At 36.8% G+C, this 25,172-nt stretch overlaps 1 protein-coding gene across 2 annotated transcripts in view; it reads right to left on the bottom strand.

Annotated features, from left to right (window-relative positions):
• LOC136885710 (protein O-mannosyl-transferase TMTC4) overlaps positions 1-25,172 on the bottom strand; it is a 140,049-nt gene that overhangs the window by 110,795 nt on the left and 4,082 nt on the right. Inside the window, exons 4-5 of one of the 2 annotated variants that reach the window (XM_067158427.2) lie at positions 14,469-14,700; positions 746-929 (exon numbers count right to left, since the gene is read on the bottom strand). In XM_067158427.2, coding sequence (XP_067014528.2) covers positions 746-929; positions 14,469-14,700 — 416 coding nt within the window. The remainder of the gene's footprint in view (positions 1-745; positions 930-14,468; positions 14,701-25,172) is intronic. The other variant, XM_067158428.2, reaches the window with a different exon arrangement.

Below are 25,172 nucleotides of genomic sequence, written 5' to 3'. Positions count from 1 at the left end.
TTACCTCGGATCGAGTAGGGGTATTTCAGTCGCCTTAACAAAGAATACTGCAATGTATTCAAAACGTCGGCAAACTGTACGTGATGTACAGACAAAAACAACGCCGTTCAACCCGGAAAATAAACTAAATAATATGCCATCGTGTTACATTTAACAACCATGTTTTCATCATAGAAAGAAACTTACGTGAAAGCTTCCTGTGACAAATTCTCAAGCAAAACAAGAAGTTGCAATACTGGAGGAATAGGCAAGTCTCAATGGTTTCATTTTATTAGAACTGCTTCCTTTTCCAAGAGTACAAGTATTATCTCAAAAATAATGTATTTATGAAAACAAAACCTCATTTTGAATTAATTATCATTATGGAAATCAAAGGGATCCATAATATTTCGTATCGGTGTGTTAAAATGCTTGCCCATCAATAACTATCATCCATTTTATTAGGTTAAGACATTGTTAAAACTGAAATAAGTGAAAATTTAACTTATTTCATGGAATAAGCAGCACTTAAATGACTACGAATTGCATTAAGTTCAGCTCATAAAGTTAGACTCTATGGAGTGCATATCTATTAAATACGACTTATTCGTGCTGGAATAATCGGGAAAAGTCGAGATCAAAATTTGACTGGAACATCAGTATTATGTAATGCGACTACGAACACTGGTCATAGGGTGTATTTCTTACAATACAATTGATAAAGCACTGAACAAATGAACCATTAAATATGATGATGTTTACTTACAGCCTCTGAATGAATGGGGTGTACAGCAAACAGCATGGCACTCAAGAACGCAGCACGAGGACTCTTGTGTCCAAATAGACTATTATATACAGGTAGCATGAGAACCGAGACGATGGCATGGAGGACTACGTTGGAAAAGTGGAAACTCCATGGTTTGAGGCCTCCAGTAAACCAGTAGTTCCATCTGGTGAGTAAAGAGATGTCAGATATGAACTGCTGTAATAGAATTCTACCAGCAATACTTCCATTCCATCTTTATACATAACAAGCAGTAGAGGAAATCCAAGGGGAATTTGGAAAAGGTATTACAGTTCAAGGAGAGGTAAAACCTGAGATTTGCCAACAATATTGTTATTTTATATAATTCTACAAAAGATCTGGAGAAATTGCTGAATGGTATAGACACATTTGTGGAGGAGAAGTATAAGATGAAAATAAACAAATCCAAACCAAAAGTAATGGAATTCGGTCAAAGTCAGGTCGTGTAGGAAATATTAGATTAGGAAATGTTGTAACTCCTTCGCTGTCTGCCTGAGTACATATTCGGGCTCCCCATTACCGCCACACGGTGTCAGCCCTAATACATACTCAGACTTGTGCAGCTCTGCGTTAAATGCTTTCAAAAATGAATGCAAACACTATCTGTTGCACACTGTGGAATCATGAAGGTATTCTCTTTTACATAGCACTGCTCTAAGTATGTATCTTCCTTGCATTGCCGAGATAGAAACAAAAGAATGATGCTAGCTGCTGTTTGTTTACACTATGGCTTCCTCATCGCGCGGTGTTTCATGTTCGTTACTAAATCATGTGTGATTAGTTTCATTTTTCAGTACTGATGGTTTTCGATCCACAACTGCAGAGTTTTCTGACGTTCCATTTCCATATATGTTGTAAAATTATTTATTTACACCTAAATTGCAATACTAGTTTCAAGGATGATCCATGGATCGAAACTAGTATTGCAATTTAGATGTAAATAAATTTTACAACACTACATAGCACTGATTAGGTGGGAATGTCAGAAAACTCTGCAGTTGCGAGTTCTTTGCTAAATATACAATAATAAAGTTTTATTATGAATCCACCTGTTCAATACATTATAATGTTATTACATTTAAAATAACTTCATTAGTTAAAAAGTTATATATGGGACATGTTTCGCTCCCTTATAGAGCATCATCAGCCAAATCTGAATCTCAAATAATTGTTATTTACGTAAATAAAGACTTAAGAACTATTAGAACATTTTTGACAAACTTAAAACTTATTCTATTAGAGAATCATTTTTTATTTTATATAAAATGTCCCATATATAACTTTTTAACTAATGAAGTTATTTTAAATGTAATAACATTATAATGTATTGAACAGGTGGATTCATAATAAAACTTTATTATTGTATATCAACAGATTTCAATACGGATTAAAACATGAGATTAGTCTTTGCTAAATGGCGATATTGAAAGAATTGTACTGTAATAATGATTTATGTAGTGAAAATGAGAGTTCAAGTAAACCTAGTGATTATGAAAACATCAATCGTGATAAAGATAACAGTGGTATTCTCGATACTGTTTTACCAACAACAGGTAGTGGTGATGGGATTTCACACTACTGTAAATTCCCCAAATTTGTAGATTTTGTTCCTATGCCCGATAAACTACAATTTACTGGACGAGCAGGTTTGAAAATAGATATTCCTGATAATTTTGCGGAACTGGACTTCTTCGAATTAATTTTTTCGAATGACTTTTTTCGTTTTTAAGAAAATTAATTTTCTGTATGTCTGTATTGTATGTTCACTGTTTTGTGGACGAGGGATGAAGGGGGGAGCGATAAGTTGTGGCCCCGCCCCACGTGTGACATCGACGTGCCAGATGGCGCTTCCCGCTGCTCAGCCGACCCTCCTGGAGAGGACTGGCGCTCATTGGATGGATATTGCTACAAGTGTCGTCATGGGCCGTCATGTCACTAGTAGCATCGAGGGGTAGAAACTATGAGTTCCACAGGCCGAGAGATTTCTATGTCTGGAGGCTTCTACGAGCTTCGCGAGACGGACGCATCTCAAAGGGCCAGCCGCAGGTAAATAAGTCAAGTAACTTACCAGTGCAGTTTGGAGCTGGAGTAAATGGTGTGTGAGCGAGCGCGCGCACGCACGCACGTCTGGGGACCAGCTGCTGTAGAAGGACATTAGGTGTTCTGGTGCAGATTAAAGGGGACACTGGGTGCCGACGTACCCCGTAAGTTGCGAACAGAATTCCATAGGAGTGTGGACAGCAAACCTCATCCTGAGCTATTAGACTGTTGTGCACGGGCTGCGAACTGTGGACTATGACAAAGCCAACGAGTGTGACTGAGCGGCTGAGTAAGTCTGTAGTGTAAGTCATTGAAGACTGTGTATCTGTGTAAATAAACAGTGAGAACTAAGTATAATTGTGTGCATTTGTGTAAGTCGTGAGTTTGGTTATCCTGTGAGTAATGTGTAGCTTTAGTAATTAGCTAATAAATATTAGAAATAGAACGCTACCAGATTATGTTTTCATTTATTTACCCAGCCAACACTTTACAGTATTTCTTGTTTATATGCATCAGTTCTTAGAAAGCTGTGGAGAGAGCAAGGTAGTCTGACTAAGGCAGTGAAATAGTTAAAGGAGATAAATTAATACTCTTACTTGGGTAGTAGAAAGTAGAATATCAAATGATGGCAGAGTAAGAAATATGTCAAATACAGACAAGCACAAAAAAGGATGCCTCTCTTAAGAAAAGAAATTTGCACACATCAAACACAGACATATATATTAGAAACACATTCCTCAAGACTTTTGTTTGGAGCGTGACATTGTATGAAAGTGAAACCTGGGCAGTAACAGGTTCAGAAAGAAAGAAGCTTTGGAAATGTGGTGTTAACTATCTGCTCGTGTGTCAACAACATCTATATCATGTCAACAACAGGTCGACAGCCGCTGTTCAGCACTAACGCTCGACACACGGTTACCCAGGAGACACACCCCTACAACACACGAAGTAGTAGAATAAAGACTGCCAGACCTTCTCTAGCAGCCAACGAGGCCAGTCACCTCTCTTCAACAAAAGGGGTAAGCATTGTTAAACTTCTGCTCGTTAGTAGAATATTCCCTATGTTTCAGTAACTTACACTTATTTTCCTTTACATTTTAGCCGTCAACACGAGTCACATTGTGATTTTTCACATCTAAGGTTTAGTTGAACTCCCAATATGTTGAATCTATATAAGGTATATCACAACTAATGTCCACTACATGGAAAGTGGAACAACACTTCCATGCTTTGACGCTTTCCAAGCACCTTTTAAGTCTGTTATGCAACTACTTGATGTCCAACCAACAACTCTACTGTGATTTCTAAGTACCTGACTCTCATTTCCTTCAACTTCGAAGATTTTAATTTTGATATTTTAATAAATCCACGCTTTATTAATATTAATCAATTTTGTACAAACCAATTGTAATGGTAGAACTTTTAAAACTCTGATTACTCTACATATAATCAACTTGTACCATTTAGACGTTATACTAGTATTTTATTCTATGTATATTTGATATTATGACAAGTTCATTAATTGACTCTTCGTTATATTTAATCATTGCTTACTCCACAGATCAGATTTTTATGTCTTTTCTACCGTGTACTATTGCAAATAATTAGATCTTCATGAGGAACCTAACTTTGGATTACATGTGGCTGAAAATGCTTACTAAGTTAAGCAAAACATGTACTACTTTAACATCTATGCAACAATTGCATCCTAAATATAAAGATTGTAGGGTACTGGAATGGTGGTTTTTAATAAATCTGTTTGAAAATTTTACAGTCTGAAACTTTTACACGGTTTTGCGTCACATAACTCCACTGTGGAGCACATTACGACTTCTATTTATTATTCAATGAGTGCTGCTATCTTCTCAACGTTGTAAGAACACATTTCAGACAACTTCTTTTAGAATGCGAAGGCAATATTACTCTGTTTCCTTGGTTATGTATATGCTCAATGGAAAGCAATCGCGGGAAAATGGCAGCGCCTGACATGACGGAGAATGAAATGGTGAAAATTTTGCCTGAATTTACGTATAATGACCATGAATGTGATGAACTTTTCAAGGCAAGTGAAACACTCCACTTCAGAAGCAGTCTATACGGTGTTCATGTTCATGGAAGAAAGTCACAGCAGAAGGAATGCAAGGTTTGCAGCAATAGGAAAGTTGAGTTGGGGAGGTGAGAAAAGGTCCACTTCTGCAAAGACCTGTGAGAAGCAACCAGGACTTCACCCAGGACTGTGCTTCGAAAAGTATCGTATCACACTCTCCAGAAATTACAATAAAAATGTAGAGAAAAAACCTATCTGTGTTTTTTTATGTGTTTGACAATACCAATAACATTTTAAAGAGGAAAAATTTGTATATTTGTTTGTAACAGATAGACTCAAAAAATACTGAACCGATTTAAAAAATTACTTCACCTATAGAAAGCTACATTACCAGTGAGTAACATAGGCTACATTTTACTTTCAAAACAATTTGGGAGGGGGGGGGCAATGGGGAGACATATTAAAATATGAATTTTTTTTTTTTTTTGCTTAATGTCGCACCAACACAGATAGGTCTTATGGCGATGATAGGACAGGAAAGGCCTAGGAATGGGAAGGAAGCAGCCGTAGCCTTAATTAAGGTACAGCCTCGTGTGAAAATGGGAAACTATGGAAAACCATCTTCAGGGCTGCCGACAGTGGGGTTCGAACCTACCGACAGAAATAATTACAAGTTGGGAGACATTATGGCTAGAAAACTATTTGAGGGCAAAGGGTTAAAAGAAGGATGCTGAAGGTGAGATGGTAGATCGGATCACAAACAAAGAGATTCTGAACTTAGCTGGTGGGAGGAGAATGATTTGGTAACATTTTAACAGAAGACGAGGACACATCTTAAGATATCCAGAACTAATTATCAGTTTTGGGAGGAAGTGTAAGTGGTAAGAACAGTTGCAATAGACCAAGGAATGAATATGACAAACAATTTTCAGTAGCTGTGTGTAAAGGAGCAATTTAGCACTGAACAGGGTGGCATGGAGGGCAGCATCGAACAAGTCTATGGACTGACTGATAACCCAAACAAAAAAACATTTTCCTTCCATTACACACCTGTAGCACCAGTTTTAAGTTTAAAACCACTACAATCCTAGAAAATTTACTTAATATTGTGATTTCAAAACAACAAATCGTTACTATGCAAATTATCCATGCCAATGCTCCCAAATTAGCTGAAACTCTAGAACGGCCATTTCCTTCCTTAATTATAGCATTCTCTAAGATAACCTATTCTCTTCCATTTGCTTACATGATTCCACCACCAAATCCGGTACCTTCATCCATAGAATCATCCTAACTTAGGATGAAGAAATACTTCCAGTTAAATTAGGATTCTGTTGTCCATTTCTTTTAAAATCCTCTACACTTGTTCTTTTGCTCACTAACTCCCAGCATCTCTCGCACACAAACACATGCGCTTCTTGCTTAATAGAGTGCAATGGAACTCATTAAGTTGATTGAGCGGCCCACCACATGTAAGATATGTCAGTATCTGGTTCTTGGCAGCAAGGAATGTGCCACCAACAGAGATTAATTACCTGATCTGTGCAGTGTATGGCCCCAATGCCATGAGCGATGGAAGAGTCTGCAAGAAGATAAGGTTATTCAAGGAAGGCTCGAATAATGTTCATGAATGTACAATATAACTATTTATAATAGTTTATTTAAATCCGCCTTGATCAATACACTCATTAAATGAAAGAAACATTATTTATTAAACCATACATGTTTCGGGAAATCTCAACCATTCCCTTCATCAGTGGTTAGATCAAAGAATAACATAATATGACACAATCTTTTGTTTTACAATTTGAAGGAGTATTGTGTCCCAATACATCATGTCAAAGAGTAAAGAGAACTTATGAAATATTATAAAAATGATCAATACATACAATTTTGGTTGAACTGAATGAGAAACACTATACAAATTTATGATCTTCAAGTTTTTCTTCTTTTCTTCTTCTTTTTGTTCCTTAAATGATTATATGCAAGCCTAAACAGTGGGTTATCTTCTGTACTTTTCTCATTTAAACTTGATTCAGAATTACATTTTTGTGTAAGGTAAATTTCTAAATTTTCCAGAACATTCATTAGTTTTCCCTTTTTGGTCGAATGTAATAATTTCATGTCATTGGAAATGTCTGTAAATTTATGATTCATTTCAACCATATGTTCTCCCATTGCCGAATATCTTTTATGTTTGACCGCATTAACGTGTTCTTTGTACCTTATAGCCAAACTTCTTCCGGACTGTCCTATGTATCGTTGTTTACATGTTTGGCATGTTAATTTGTAAATTCCTGATTTATTAAATATACATTTATTCTCTATTTTATCTGAATTGAAAATTATCTTATTAGTATTATTATCCGTTTTGTATGTGACATTGATGTTCTTTTTTCTGAAAATTTTAGCCAGTTGATAAGAGTGCTTATTTCGAAAAGTTAGAACTATGAATTTCTTTTTCTCTTTTCTCTCTTTAATTAAAGTTGTTTTAGGTTCATTTTTCACTTTATTTATCATTCTATTAATAAATCTGTTGGAATATCCGTTGCTACGAGCGATTTGATGGATTATATTTATCTCTCTATTATAATTCTTCTTAGACATAGGTATGTTCATAGCTCTATTAATTAAACTGTAAAATGTTGCCTTTTTATGTTGACCTGGATGATTGGAGTCATTTCTGATAATAGTATCTGTTTGAGTAGCTTTTCTGAAAATTTGGAAATCAAAATGACCAGAATTTCTAGTAACTGTCAAATCTAAAAAATTTAAAGTCCTATCATTTTCAGATTCCATCGTAAAATGCACTTGTCTATTCAAAGTATTTAAATACTGTAATATACCATCAGGTTTAACCTTTCGTTCATCGATAATAACAAATATATCATCGACGTATCTCAACCATGTAATCAATCCATCTATTTTATCCACTATTTTATTATATTCCATGTAATCCATGAATATGTTAGCTAAAATACCTGAAGCTGGCGAACCCATTGCTAGGCCTTTAGACTGTTTGTAAATTTTGTTGTCAAAAACAAAATAGTTATTTTCCAAAGTAAATTCTAGTAATGTTAAAAATTCTTCAATTTCCACCTTGCTTAATTTGCTGTGTTGCATTAAATTCTTTCTTACTATTTGTATAGTATCTACAATAGGAATGTTGGAGTACATATCTTTGATATCCAAACTATGTATCGTGTAGTAGTCTGTTAGCTCAATGTTTTTAATTCTGTTACAAAAGTCAATAGTATTAATTAGGTGTGTCTGGCTATAAAACTTATAGTGTTCTTTTAAAAATATTTGTATGAATTTGGCCGTCTTATATACTGGACTATTTCTGAAATTAACTATTGGTCTAATAGGAATTTCTTGTTTATGAAATTAACATTTTAAGTAAGGGGCCTAAATTCAATTGGGAAAAGGAGAATTATAGTAATAGAAAAGATTTTGTTAAATTAATAGCTGAAACTGAAGTGGCCATAGCTAACCTACCAGTTGATGAACAAATTCCTCTTAGATACGAAGTTAGTAGAACATTATCCAATATGATAGAACATACGGTAGAGAACCATGAGGAGTTGAATAAGAATATCAAATTATTGAAGAATAAGATAGATAATAATAATATTGTTGTGACAAAAGCTGATAAAGGTAATACCATTGTACTGATAGGAAGACAGGATTATATTGAAAAGACTAAGAATTTTCTAACTAGCAATAATTTTGAATTGATAAAAAAAGATCCCACGTCTTCTATGCAGAAAAAACTTAAACAAATTCTCAATAACATAACTTTTTTATTAGACTCCAAAGATACTAACTGTTTAATTAACATGAACCCAGAAATACCTACTTTAAAGGCACTACCGAAAATTCATAAACAAGAAATTCCTATTAGACCAATAGTTAATTTCAGAAATAGTCCAGTATATAAGACGGCCAAATTCATACAAATATTTTTAAAAGAACACTATAAGTTTTATAGCCAGACACACCTAATTAATACTATTGACTTTTGTAACAGAATTAAAAACATTGAGCTAACAGACTACTACACGATACATAGTTTGGATATCAAAGATATGTACTCCAACATTCCTATTGTAGATACTATACAAATAGTAAGAAAGAATTTAATGCAACACAGCAAATTAAGCAAGGTGGAAACTGAAGAATTTTTAACATTACTAGAATTTACTTTGGAAAATAACTATTTTGTTTTTGACAACAAAATTTACAAACAGTCTAAAGGCCTAGCAATGGGTTCGCCAGCTTCAGGTATTTTAGCTAACATATTCATGGATTACATGGAATATAATAAAATAGTGGATAAAATAGATGGATTGATTACATGGTTGAGATACGTCGATGATATATTTGTTATTATCGATGAACGAAAGGTTAAACCTGATGGTATATTACAGTATTTAAATACTTTGAATAGACAAGTGCATTTTACGATGGAATCTGAAAATGATAGGACTTTAAATTTTTTAGATTTGACAGTTACTAGAAATTCTGGTCATTTTGATTTCCAAATTTTCAGAAAAGCTACTCAAACAGATACTATTATCAGAAATGACTCCAATCATCCAGGTCAACATAAAAAGGCAACATTTTACAGTTTAATTAATAGAGCTATGAACATACCTATGTCTAAGAAGAATTATAATAGAGAGATAAATATAATCCATCAAATCGCTCGTAGCAACGGATATTCCAACAGATTTATTAATAGAATGATAAATAAAGTGAAAAATGAACCTAAAACAACTTTAATTAAAGAGAGAAAAGAGAAAAAGAAATTCATAGTTCTAACTTTTCGAAATAAGCACTCTTATCAACTGGCTAAAATTTTCAGAAAAAAGAACATCAATGTCACATACAAAACGGATAATAATACTAATAAGATAATTTTCAATTCAGATAAAATAGAGAATAAATGTATATTTAATAAATCAGGAATTTACAAATTAACATGCCAAACATGTAAACAACGATACATAGGACAGTCCGGAAGAAGTTTGGCTATAAGGTACAAGAACACGTTAATGCGGTCAAACATAAAAGATATTCGGCAATGGGAGAACATATGGTTGAAATGAATCATAAATTTACAGACATTTCCAATGACATGAAATTATTACATTCGACCAAAAAGGGAAAACTAATGAATGTTCTGGAAAATTTAGAAATTTACCTTACACAAAAATGTAATTCTGAATCAAGTTTAAATGAGAAAAGTACAGAAGATAACCCACTGTTTAGGCTTGCATATAATCATTTAAGGAACAAAAAGAAGAAGAAAAGAAGAAAAACTTGAAGATCATAAATTTGTATAGTGTTTCTCATTCAGTTCAACCAAAATTGTATGTATTGATCATTTTTATAATATTTCATAAGTTCTCTTTACTCTTTGACATGATGTATTGGGACACAATACTCCTTCAAATTGTAAAACAAAAGATTGTGTCATATTATGTTATTCTTTGATCTAACCACTGATGAAGGGAATGGTTGAGATTTCCCGAAACATGTATGGTTTAATAAATAATGTTTCTTTCATTTAATGAGTGTATTGATCAAGGCGGATTTAAATAAACTATTATAAATAGTTATATTGTACATTCAGACCAGTCAATACGGACCAAACACAATATTAACCTATCATGGTTAAGTTTATTAACAGTAATGTTCATGACGACCAACACTCCAGTCAGCCATCTCTCATCAGCGACAATGTTGTGCATGAGGTTGATGCCACCCTTCGTGCAAACAGATGGTTCACATTATTCCCTCTGTCAGTTCATTTTTACATGTTTCAAGGTCAGCTCTCTGCAAAACTGTGTCGGAAAGTTGGACAACAGGAAGTTTTGCAAACGGTGGGTTCCAAAGATGCTGACCAAGGAACACAAAAACAAGAGATATGCCAATGCTTTGACAATTTTGAGCCAGTACTGTGAGGAAGGTGATTCGATATAGGAACACATAATCACGAGAGACAACATACGTGTGTTCCATGTGACTACTGAATCCAAGCAGCAATCAATGGAGTGGGGACACACATTATCCCCAACGAAAGTGAAATTCAAGCAGACTTCCTCAACTCACAAGATTATGGCAACCATCTTTAGAGACATACGCAGTATTCTGATAGTGGACTTCATATAGCTAGGGACAACAATCAATGCATTTGCATATTTTGCGACCTTGACAAAAATTTGCCACGTAATCCCGAGTAAGTGCAGAGGCTTTCTGTCTGCCGGAGTGTTGCTACATCATGACAATGTAAGACCTCACTCACTACTTGAATGAAGCTCACACTGAATTGTTTGTCTGGCAGCTCTTCGATCACCCCCACCCCCACCCCCATAGCCTTGACCTTGAGCCTAGTGACTACCATCTCTTCCTTCACCTGGAAAAGTTCCTTCCTGGCAAGCATTTCACACCAAGGATGTGAAAATAACTCTTCAGACATGGCTCTCATCGCAGGCAACAGACTTTTATGATGAGGTTTACAAAAACTTATCACAGGATATGGTAAATATTCAAACAAAAATGAAGAATACGCAGAAAGTAGCTGAATGTATATAGAATTGGATGAAATATAAAACTGTCCAAAAAAATTAGTAGTTTTTATTTTATTGCAAAATGGTCCTCACTCAAAAAAATTCCCTCATATACATGAAAACAGCATTGTAACAAGATATGAAGAGTGTCCTCGTGCTTTTGTTTTTTCAAATTTGTCCTTGTCTTCTTTTATACTGGTCCCTGTTCAGATGCAGACTTGTCAGCGCCTTTATTCTATTATATATTCCTTTTAGAGTTCCTATCTTTCAGTATATGATTTGATTCATCACTTGTTCGGTGCACTACAATATCACGCGAGAGAAACTCCAATATTTTGGCCACGTGCCTCAAAACAACAAGTACCACCGCCAGCAGCTAATCACAGAAGGCAAGATTGACGAACGGCACAACCAGGGAGGAGGAATTTCTCCTGACTCAAGAATCTGCAGGAATGGTTCAAATTTGACTTTGCATCTGTTCTAAATGGCAGCCTCAAAAGAAAGGATTACAATGATGATCACCATTCTCTGAAGGCACATAAAGAAGATGATTCGCAGCACAGTTGAACCTCTATTCTACGGACACTGTCGGTTCCCTGGAAAAATGTCTGTTACAACAGATGTCCGTTAAAACAAAGTTGTAAAAATTAATCGAACATTTTAACAGCAATGACAATTCCACCTTAAATATAGGCATACAACTTTATTATTGTACATAATTTCTAACTAAATGTTTTCCTGGGAGATATTACAATCGATTTTACAGCCTTTACATTCATTACAGATGCGGTAAAGATCATTCATCTGGGTGTACAGATTTAACACATTTTTCTTTACTGCAATATTCTCGAAAGGAGAATACAAACCAATGTGACACACTAATTCTTTATTCAATAAACCTAAACTGTTTCTTGTGACATTGGTCCACTTACTCACAGTTTCTTTGCTCAAACACATTTGAACCACACAGACACTGCAATGTTCACTTCTGCGAAAAGTTACTCCCACTTTCTTTTCATTCCTCCATTCCTATTTTGCTCCCACTCACTTAAAATGACATTTTAATTCTTCACAATTGTGTTTTCCCACAGTTTAATTTCTCGGGGAGCTTTTCTCCCTGAAAGTCCTTTCGCACTACATGTTTTCTTGTCTCGAGATCTAAACACGCATGTCCCTCCTGCTCATGTTTCCTGGGAGATTGAAATGCTATGCTATTTCTGCCTCAACAATCAGCACATGAAAGTCTCTTCCTTGTCAAATTTGACTGAACTATCTGACCTCGACTTTGTCAGCGACAATCTGGGCTATGAATAGAATGATGCAAGATATATTGGCAAATCCCTTGGTAACTTGTGAGTAAGCAGCCACTGGTAGCATTCTCGGGCAACTAGAATTGCCAGAATGTACAATAATTAGAACACAAGATGAACCTAACAAAAGGTTCAGAAAGATTACTGAACATAACAATTAACATCACGGCTACTTCAGCATTCTTATGTATGTTTCATCTCTCGTTTTCTTGGACTCGACATATTACAGATATTCAAAAGGAATTCCCGCATGTCTGCAGAATGGTATGAAGAGCAAGAATGACAGAGACCTGTGTACAGAAATTGTCCTGGAACGCGTCAAGTGTCCGCTTAAGACAAGTGGACGAGACTAATGGCGATGTCCGCTGTCCTGAATTTGAGATGTCCACTTGAGGCTTATTTAACATGTGCCTTACATAAAATAAAATTGATTCCGTGGATAAATGTCCATATAAGGAGGTGTCTGCTGATTAAAGGTGTCCATTAGGGCAGGTTCGACTGTACCTCTGAAACAGCTCATGTACAGAGCACCAGGCTAGACCATGTTAATGTTCAATTCAGTTCAAGAAGTAAGGGCCTATAGAGTGCTGGCCTCTGAGCCCAACTTGGCAGGTTCAATCCTGTCTCAGTCTGGTGGTATCAGAAGGTGCTCAATTACATCAGTCTCATGCCAGGAGGACAAAATTCTGGCACCTTGGCATCTCTGAAAACTATAAAATGTAGTAAGTGGGGCATAAAACCAATAACATGATTATTGGCTTCTGCTAGTGCTGAGGAATGTTAAAAAATGTAAAAATATAGTATTAACGACAAGAGAAGCTAGAAATACTGCATGAACTTGAAGACTGCAGTTCTATACAGCACCTGTCTTTGACTTACGGATTGGGTGACACAACAACTCATTATATCTAGAAAAACAAAGACAAAATAAAAAGTTTCACGAGCAGATCTGGACTTACGCAGAAATGGAAGAAACTATGCTTGAAAGGTTTCAAAAGAAACAAACAGAAGGCATAAAGTATCTGGCTTAATATGTGCCAAATAGGGTTTTCCTGTTTCTTCTAAAGTCGTGGGGACTGAAGGCAAATTTAAATGAATCATTTGGTTGGTTAAAGAGATTTAAACAACCATTACATATTCTATATTTCTTGTTTTACAATTTGCTTTACACCACATCAACAATCAGATAGGAATGGGAAGGAAGCGAACGTGACCTTAATTAAGATACAGCCCCAGACATTTGCCTGGTGTGAAAATGGGAAACCAAGGAAAACCATCTTCAGGGCTGCCAACAGTAGTTTTCGAACAACTCTACCATTTAGTAGGTCCATTTTACTCTAATAGTATTTCAATGTAGTAAACTGTTTCATCAATATCTATTTTGTTCACCTCATTCATGGATCGCTTCTTTACCCCCCAACCCAATTACCTCATATACTAATCAAGAGTCTACTGTAAGTTTAATTCTGAGAGTCAAGTCATATTTTATAAACTTCAGAAAAGGAGAGTGGCTGCTGTCGTGAGTGGTATGGAAAATGTTGCAGTTTCCGATATTTAGTTATAAAAGCAAATGCACTTCTAGAGGCCTAGACCTTGCTATGAACACATCACTCCCCTGCAGGTAACATGAGGCAAGATTCAATCTTCCAAGTAATGTCATTAATGAGGCTCATGCTAAAAGCATACCAAAAGGTTTATCCTATCTCACTTACCTAAAAGAGAGCACCGTGAGGGGGCGATATGACTTATGACTCGCATTGTGAGTTAGCCGGGTTCCCCAGAAGTCGTTATAAAACAAGTTCCACACCGGCTTCTCTGGGCGCAAATCTTCATTGTTAACAATGGCTTCAGAGTCATCAAAGACAAAATGCCCATCCAAAGAATTGACATAGCAGACAATAGCTGCTATGGCCACGATGAGAACAGAGAGGGTGGCAGGTGGTTCTGTAAACAGGTAACAGAGAATATTTCAGAGTGGATGCTTTGATCTATAAGAATATCTCCCAGATAAGATAAAGTTAACATCAGTTTAGTATTATTTCTGATAGCAGAAATATGAAAAGTCTAGTGATAAAGATCAAACAAGCCCTATGTATACTCGCCCGAAAAAAGAATGAGCTCACAGTACTGTACAGTATATTCATCGCACTTCATTATCAGTTACTTAAGTCCACTAGGGAGCGCTTATGATTAGTTCTTTTTGGATGCTCGCTTTCGTTCCCAATACCCCTTGAGTCCTGCTGTTAGTTTTTCCTTTCCTTCCTGTGAAAGAGGTTTGCGAGATATAACAACCTTTGGTATAGACCACGAGTAATCATTTTACAAAATTTAGGGCGGTCTGAGACTTCAGCATCACTTGTAGCTTTTGATGAGCAAGAAGATCTTCTTCGTAAGCCTGTCGTCCGATCTCAGAAGCTGCCTGTAAAACTTCAGTCGCCTACATCGTATGACACTGTAGCAGCTTCCAACGGTTGGTACGGTTCAGAGTTCGTTTTCAGTCGGTAGGTTCCATTTGGAAGCACTTTTGGCCCATTAATTTTCTGGAGGATACAGAATTTGACAATTTCAAGGTTGTCCATTGTGCCTTTCCTGTTCATCTCCAAGGTCTCCGCAGCATATAAGAACTGGGGTCTGGTGTTCTTCGAAATGCACTTCTTGCTGAAACAGTTTTGCAACAGTTGTTATGCTGCACTGAGTTTGGCACATTTGACTAAGATGGTCTCTACAATTTGCCAAGTTACCGGAATCTACTGACTTTCCCAATCTTTCCAAAACTGATCATCAAAGGAGCTTTCCCGGGGTGCTTACTCTTGAAGTACTTGGTCTTTTTGTATGATATTTGTAGTCCTGTCTCCACAGCTGTCTCATGTAGGGATTGAACAGCAATGGCAGCACCCTTAGAGTTGTTGGTTAGAATCACGATGTCACCTGCAAAGGCCAGGCTCCTGATCTCGATCTTCATATTTTATAAGACTTAATTTTAATTATTATCAAAATATAATTCCCCCCGCCATGTAGATATAACTCCTGTAAACACCTACAACAAACATTAAATCTATAAGTTTGATTGTTTCTGAGAAGTGTGAACCTGCGAGGAACTTGTACAATACCGTGCATTATTCTTTTTTTATATACTGTAAATTGAAAAATTAGTATAATGGTTCCACCTAGTCAATAATTATAAGTTTATTTACTACTTCAAAGTTGTAAAAGCATCTTCTTAAAATTACAGGACATGTTTCGCCCGCATTAGGCCATCTTCAGCTGTCTAGAATTAACTTAAAATAGTATACTAACTCTGTAGTTACAAAACATGGATAAAATTCACACTCAAAGATAGCCTACATGGTATTTACAAATTAAAAAGTACATGTTAGATCATCATCTGATGAAGAAGTCACCAGATGTAATGAAGTTAGAACAGTTCTATGTAAAATGACGAAGATGTAATTAAAAGTTTCTTCTATCCTTAAAATTTGTTTCAGTCAGTTGATTTACAAATTTGTTGCTCCACTTCATATAAAAACTTTTAAAATATTATGAATTCACAAATGTGGATTAAAATTATTCAATGCCAGCCAGACTAATGAGTAGGAAGCAACTGTCGTCCGGTCATGTGGTGCAATATGAAATCTAGAAGGAAAATGAAAAATTACTAAGATGAATGTTAACCTCTTAACATAAAAGCCCAAGTATACTCGAGATTTTATATATTTTTATAAAATAAAAACCCGCTTATACTCAGGAATGTCGCTCACTGATCGGTACCTAATTTAAAGGCCTGAATATACTAGTTTCTTCTTGTTTTTCAGTATTTCCACCAGATATTTACAAAATTACTTCGGGTTCCTATTTTTGCAAAAAGATGTCTCTGATTCAATCGTAGTGGATGTCGGTGACTCAGACAACTCGTTTTCACGGCTTTTCCGTATATCTTGCTATCTAAGTGTACTTCGTGTGTTAGGTGAAAATGGAGAGTGAAGAGTTTGACATTGAGTTCAGTGAGTGATAGTTCTGTGTGCGCGATGCTAGAGGAAAGAAGGCACAAAAGGAATACAGGTACATGTGTAAGGAGTGCAATATAGCACCGTGTGTTGATCCTTGTTTTAGTGCATTTCACACAGCCACAAACATATGAACAATGTCTTTCTTGTACAGAATTGAGTGTCATGTTATCTTACTTGCCATCTGTTTAGTGCTGTGTTATTTATTTTACATGTAAGTTAAAAGAAGAACCCATAAAAATATCACGAGTATACTCTGGATTTTAAAACGGGAACTTTTCAGCGGCTTATATTTCATTGTTGATGATGATGATGATGATGATGTTGTTTAAAGGGGCCTAACACCGAGGTCATCTGCCCCAAATATTTCATTGTTAAGTTCTCAAAATTTACTTTCATTGTTACAACTGTCACTGTTTTTCAACAAAGAGTCCATTTTAACAATTAAAAAATTAGGTAAAAAAGAATCACAATTTTGTAAATAATTGTTATGTTAAGAGGTTAAAACTAGGGAAGCAAGATTTAGGAGAAGACCCATGTGGGTAAAAATATAAATAAATAAAAACAGACATAAAACTCACTTACAATAGCTCTGTGTTTACGTCATATCATGCCTGTACGCTGGCTAAGTTGATACGAAGTCGGTAACACGTTCGTCCTTGTGTGAGGGTGAGCAATGTTATCAGCAGAGGGGAGTGCGGGCCGACTGTACATGTGAAACCAATGCTTTAAAACGAGATATTTGCAATATTTACATGGTTTAATAAGCAGGTATATAAATAATGTGTAAAATATATCATTTCAGAGTTGGGAATTAACTGTGCAAAAGTAATCGAAACACTTGTAACGATTACATTCTTAGTCATTTTTACTTGTAATTTACTTTTTGAAAAAAATGTAATCATTACATTCTAGTAACTAATATATATCACACGGAAACAGAAATGGGGGAAAAAAAATTATGGTGAAGATAACCCTTTCAGTATCTTTCAGCAGAACCAGTATCTTTACCAGTTCTGTATGAGACATTTCCTTACCTCTCCAGTACCTTCAAAGACATTCCAATGACGTTCTTCAAATTAAACACAGGTATTCCTTCAAGCGCCTCTATAGGGTGCCTTTTCAGCAAATGCAAAGATGTACTTCCCCCTTTATTGTCCTATTAAAACAACGTGCGTGTTCTGACAGCTCGCAGTACATGGCACCAAGCAAAGGAGTGGGAGCGCTGTGTTGCCACGTGATCTGGCTGGAGTTACAACTACAATCAAAGCCTCTTGCCCTGTGCTAGGCGTTGCGGAAAATAATATCCATGTACGGGGATCATGAGAGCATTAGAATAACGTTAAATAATGTTGCTATTATTCCAAGGTGGCTCAGCAATAATTTTATCAGCTCAAATATCATAAAATATACTCCTCATTTCCCTCTCTCTCAGCCTTTTATCAGACTATCTCTGGTAGATTGTTTTCTTTTTTTGGCACATTTCAGCAGCAGAATGGCACTTTAACTGGCCTGCTCAACATTCTCGGTTCAAATCCAGGTGAGGATGGGAGAATATCTAAAAGATTTTTGTATACATAAAGAAGGGAAATTGTTCGGACCCTGCCATAGGCGATGGCGCAAATTAAGATGCAAGCTATAATTGAAACGCGAGATCTGGCAGGTAAAAGTCCATCTTTCACCTTGTCGTTTCGAGTGCCTTTAAACTTGCAATCATTAGTTATGGGACATCTTTTTACTGAAATCTGAAGAAAAAGCAAAACCTTAGGTATTCTAACAACAGGCTGTGATTCTTAATTTCTAAAATCTCACAAGCTTTGTCCAAAACTCCAAAAATTGAAGCCTGTTCACCTGAACGAAAAGGAAGCAAAGAAGAAGAAGAATGTATAATTTATTATTATTTATTATTTACATATTTTACGCCCACATTGGAGCACTGAAATCAATACATTTGAGTTAATGGTAACACCTGTTATACTTCAATTCAAATAGTAACTTTCCAAGGTATTTTCCAATTTTGCTGACTTAATGCTAGACCTAGAAAAATTGCATTACCAATTTTCACGAAAAATCTGAAATTACATTTTATGAATATTATACTAGGCCTATGTAAAATTTACTCTGCTCTAAAATGCCAGTCTTAATAACGATACATTTATTATTAGCACTTATTAACATGAACACAATAGCACTATAAATATTTAGCTGACTTCAAAAACACGGTATAAAGATAATGATATCACTTAAAGTCCGGCCACATTGGCTATAGTATACCAATTGGCAACGTAGAACTTGGACAGGCCTCCTCACAGAACTTTAAGACAGGGAGGGCGGGAAAAAGTAGAGAGCTTACCTCGCTGGGATTGGCTTAAACGGGAGGCGTGTACTGGTTGCCGTAGTAACTCCCATCCCTTACTACCATGCTGGGAGCTGTCACGTTTTAATAGCATTAAAAGGCGCTGAAGATTGGTCATGAGAATTTTAAGAACCAATTGATTTATTTGCAAAGTAAATGGAAAATCATTTCAAATACTAATGTTCATTAACCCATTCAATAAGTGATAGTTACTAGACACTAGGTCTTGACTATATGGAGGATGGTGAAATTGTCCCCAACCAACAGAAGCGACGAGGTCTCAGGTTCGATTAGCCGTGTGAGGTCCTGCACTGTCATGAAGCAGAAGAATCCCCCTTGTGAAATGGCCACATTGTTGACTGTGGAATCAGATTTAATTTGCCTGCCAGTAGTTTGAGTATACCTGTCACACAAAAACATGCATAAAATTCTAACTAATGAAGATAATACACTCAAATTTCGCATTCATGATATTGAATGTTATGGCTTACCAATTCTTCACTCCTTGAATGACTGCTAGCTGCGGTACATATGTTTCATTTGAAATAATTTCAAAAAGAACGGATCCGTGTACTCTATAAACACATTGCAAGTTTGGGCGATGGGAGGACTCTAAACTTTTCATAAGTATTTCTGAAACACCGCTGTATCCACGTAATGGATATATGTCAGGATTAAAGTCTTTGTTCTCCACCCTCCTATGGGTGGGGGCGGTAGAATAAAACCCACGGTATCCGCTGCCTGTCGTAAGAGGCGACTAAAAGAAGCCCCAGGGGCTCTGAACTTTGGAGCGTGGTTTGGCGACCACAGGTACCTTAGCCGACTCCTGACAGTGATTCCACTTACCGGTACTTGTGCCAGACTCCTCACTTTCATCCATCATATCCAACCTCCCTTGGTCAACTCTTGTTCTTTTCCGACCCCGACAGTAGTACAGCATAGATTCACAATTAAGTATTTATTATTTATTATTTTCCACCTAGTCTAGGGAGTCTTTCATTTTCACGCCCTTCATGGCCCTTGTCTTTCTTTGGCTGATACCTTCATTTTTTGAAGTGTCAGATCCCTTCCATTTTCTCTCTGATTAGTGGTATACAGAGGATCCTTGCCTAGTTGTAAATTCCCTTAAAACAATTATCACCACCCACCACTTTGTTCTCCAATTTGCAATCGCTACGGTTCTTTTGTGTCACAGGCCGCGTGCGTTTGGAAGGACCTTGCGCAGCATTTTCACTCTCACTTTCCTCAATACTCTTCGTACTCGAATAACTACCCTGGAACACGGATTCATTTTCAAAAATGTAATTATTGCCATAATCGCCATTTAAAACAATGTCTACAAGCGCATTCAAACTTTCGTCATTATCACGATGTCAGTTCTACTGTATAATGGATACTGAATACCGATGAAAATAAACTGTTGTTCAACAATCCCAGTGTCATATAGAAATATAGCAACATTGTTTACCAACAGTACATGTCTCTAGTTCTTTACAGTGTGTATTGTGAGAACTTACATTGAAGAGGGAATCTAATATACTAAGATAAGCGAGACAATGCATCAATCCGAGCTGAGCTGTCATTTGATTTATGTGCTAAAACACCGGGCGTGACCACAGCTCGTCAAATAATGAAAATGGGTTAACTAAAATAAAAATTACGGAAAAATATAATTTCAAAAAATCCAAGGTATCATGTTTAGTCTCACCAAGTGATGATAGCCACTTTATGCCTCTATGCTAAAAACACACAAGCTTTTGTATTATTCTAGCCCCAAGCAAGAAAGACTAACATTCTGTAAAGTAATCTTAATTTTACTGGTTACTTGTTGAAAAAGTAATTTGTAATCATAACTGAGTAAAATATTTCTCAAGTAACCATAATCAAGCCCAATTATGAGGCATGTTTTTTTATGTAGGTACCGTTTTGATATAGAAAAAAAAAATAATGCAAATTTTTAAACAAATCTTTTTTACATGTAAGCCTGTACCATAAACTGCTTCTCAACATAAGTTCCAAGCATATTAAGGCACTCGTCATATTGTGAAACCAGCTTCTGAATTCTATCCTCATAGAAATCTACCGCCACATGTGCCAGCCACTGCAGCATGGCCGTTTTTAGGTATTCATCGTCACGGTGTTGACCTCCTAAGTGCAGAAACAAGTGGTAGTCACTAGACACTAGGTCACGACAATACGGAGAATGATGAAATTGTCCCCAACCAAACGAAGCGATGAGGTCTCGGGTGCATGAGCACATCTTCCGATAATCTAAGCATCCTGACACAATTTCATAAAGAACACTCCTTGAAATTTCAGGCAACTCATAACTTAATGATGAAATTGTCAAGCATCTGTTTTCACTAACCGATGCATCAATTTTTGCACCAAGTCTTCAGTAATGACAGGCGGTCGCCCATTCCGCTTCTCGTCGTGACCATTAGTAGGGCCTTCTTTAAATGCTCTACCCCGTTTTCTTACCATTCCTTCACTCACAGTGTGTTCTCCATACACCTACTTCATTAATCTGCCGATGAATTTCAACAACTTTCATGCCTTTTCCATTTAGAAAACTAATTGCAGCGCGTACTTCACACTTGATGGGACCGTTTATTGCCAGAGGCATTTTCAATATCCACAAACAAACATAAATACGGGTGAATACTTCCGTAATGGTGATTGTGGCTAGCCTGCAGATGTACGTACTGAGTGTGCATGCTCTGAAGAACGACCGGTGTGCTGCAGGGGTCATGTTAAAAAACGATACTTACTTAAAAAACATGCTTCGTACTTTATTCTTGTACTCCTCCCATAACTGTTTGTAATTGTTACCTTTTACAAAATGTTATTTTTACTTGTAATTTACTCCTTGAAGTATCAAGCAAATGGCTGTGTATGATTAAATTGTAATCAATACGGACCTAATTAGTTAACCCTTATGGTTAAAATAAATATAAATAATAAAATAATTATAAATTATAAAAATGTTGCAAACTTTGGGCTGGGAAGACTTGGGAGTAAGGAGACGCGAGATGTTCGACTATGTGGTATGTGATATAGATGTTGATTCCCATTATGTGGTATGTTTCGAGCTGTCAGTGGAGAGTTGGCACGGAATGACATAAGTAGATGAATAAGCTGGAGCGGAGCTTTTAAAAGTAGAAAAGATGATAATATGACGATAAAGTTGGAGTTCAAGAGGACGAACTAGGACAAATATTGATTTATAGGATGAGGAATAAGGGATTGGTTTAAATTATCAAGGGAAATGTTCAATAAATTTCTAAGTTCTCTGGAAATGTTTATTAAGGAAAAGCTAGGTAAACAACTGATAGGGAATCTGCCACCTGTGCAACAGCCTTAAATGCAGATCATGGATGACTGATGATTGATCAACTAGAATGTTTGTACCCAGCCAAACCATCGGTTATGGCTGAGGAAGGTAAGCTGGAAAACATTAGAAAGAGAGAAAGAAAGATGCTCAGGAAAATTCTAGACCCAAGTTTGAATGGTGGGGAAAGACTATTCAGATTGAAGAAAGAATGGGACCAAAAGATAGGAGCAATTGAACTGATACAGAAGAGTACAGTTCCACAGGCACTTAATGAGGATGGACAAGAACCGGCTGATGAAACAAATCTTTGAATTCTTCAGAAAATGGAAAATTAGAGTCAAAATGGTTCCAGGAAATGAGACATGGCTCTGCCATGGCTGAGATGAAAGAAACTCAGCAGACTGAGATAGATTTAGACAATAAATTAGGGAGTTCAGATGTTTCCAGGAAACAGGGGAGGAGTCAATAAAGAAAAGTGTACAGATTCGATAGCAGGTATCCAAATGATAGGTTATAAAGCCAACATGGCATGGCTTGGACAACATCAGAGTTTAGTCAACAGAACAGTCAACGTTGGCACATTAACACATTCACTCCAATATTCTACCAGGGTTGGATTAGGTTTCACTGTGCGAAAAATACCGTATCCAACCTTAGTCAAATTTGAATTCATGCCACCTTTATTAAGTTTAAACATACGTTAGATGACAGTACATCAGTCTGCTGGTAGATAGTAGGAATATAAACATTTTACTACAGCTTGGAGAAATTTCCTGCATTGTGGGATGTGTGATCTAAATAAACACGTCCCAGTCACAAGGTCTCTGAAGTGCATGGTTGGAATTCAAGTGGTGTTGAGTGATGAAAAGAAGTCATGGCAAGTACAAAATCGTACTAGATCATCTTGTGAAAGTATGTATAAATTTTCAGATTTTTAGGATCTATAGTATAGGAGTGATACTAAGTTAAATCTGTGTGTTAAACAGTGGTGTATGCTGGGATCAAGACGTGGGCTACCACTAGATTTAGGTTACCGCTTTTCGATGGTTGGTTCGATATAGCCAACGGAGTAGCCTGCTGTGTTGTCAAGACTGTTTCACAAGCTAATGCAATGGCCTCTGCTACTGCCAATACTCAACCACTGATCAGTGGAGATGGTAGCCTAAGGTTTAACAAATTAAAGTCCAGCATTTTGGCGAAATGGACGGAATGCTTGCCTTTGGTTCGATGGGCCCGGTTCATTTCTCAGAATTAACCCCCTCGCTTGGGAACCGGGTTATTTATCACATCTTCGCCATTCATTTCATCCTCGTTAGATCACCACCAAGCCTATACCACACAGATGCCATGCACCATTATTATTATTAAATTAAAATTTTAAATTTTACAGCATTACCAGCAGTTGTACCCATCATTCAATTGCTTATTAGCTTCCTCCATAGATCGGTGGTGGTGTCCAACCCATGATCACAGGCTCGATTCCAATCAACCAAAGAGAACACTAAACCTGAAAGATTTAATTTTAACAGATCTACCTATAAAAAAGGAAACAATATTACTCGTATAACAGTAGCCCTGCAGTGGCTTTCTAAAAGGATGTAGAAGCAAAAGGGAGTGAAATACCAGCACTCTGTTATCTATATAATTAAGTCAGATGTGTGAGGTGAGGAAGTACAGTATATACGATGAGAAACACCCGTCAATTCGGAAACTTCTGGAGAATTTCGAGTCTTTGAGCTATCTCTTTCGTTAACAGGGGGAATCTGACGGAACGAAGGCTAGCACACCTATCCCCACGGTCCCCGCACCTATCGGGCATTCAGCAGCAAGTCATGCGAGGTGAGGTGAGGTGAGGTGAGGTGAGGGCAGAGGGGCATAGCATATGGACTGCAAGATCATTCTACTATGGCTTGCTCCAGAAATATGAGCATTGTTTTATCTCATTGCGTTCAAGTTTTATACATGGAACAATGTGCCAGATGCTTACATTATAATATGCTTTAGATTTCCATCGTTCTCATTTGAGGTTTGTGCTTCACCAATAGCCTTGGTAGCCCTCAGTATATGACACTGGCATTAAATGTTACCTAGCGAGTCAGGGTGGCATCTAAAAATTGGGCTGCATGATTAAATACCCACGGAGGGAGCTAGGAGCGAATGTTTTAACCTACACAGCAGACATATAGCACAGCAGTGTGTTCTATCTTTGAGAGTGGTTACGAGTTGAATTACACCTGGACAGCTATCAAAGATGCCGGAGCCCCCAGATGACAGTGACAAGACCATTTACTGCACAACAAGCAAAGGGGCACTGGGTTCATAAGCACCCAGGTTAGAGCTGCAAAACAGCCCAGCCATTGGTTTGGTGCACGGATCTGCTTAGGTCAGGTCCGGCGAGTGACAAGATCACTGGTCTAATTTAATTGAAATTTCAGAAAAACACATTATTAGAAGAAAATTTAACAATAGTTTCACAAAAAAAAAAAAACATCTGGCTCCATGGCTAAATGGTTAGCACGCGGTTGAAGGGGTCCCGAGTTCAATTCCCGGTCAGGCCGGTGATTTTAACTTTCATCAGTTAAATCCTACGGCTCAGGAGTTGGGTGTTTGTGATGTTTTCAGCATTAGATTTCATCTCAGATAGGACCCCATCCTCATAGATGCGCAGGTCGCCTATACGGCATCTAATAGAAATACCTGCACCAGGCCTCTCTAGGGCCAT

The sequence above is a fragment of the Anabrus simplex genome, chromosome 14, assembly GCF_040414725.1.
Source record: "Anabrus simplex isolate iqAnaSimp1 chromosome 14, ASM4041472v1, whole genome shotgun sequence".
Lineage (NCBI taxonomy): Eukaryota > Metazoa > Arthropoda > Insecta > Orthoptera > Tettigoniidae > Anabrus > Anabrus simplex.
This window is presented reverse-complemented; position numbering and strand designations above follow the sequence as displayed.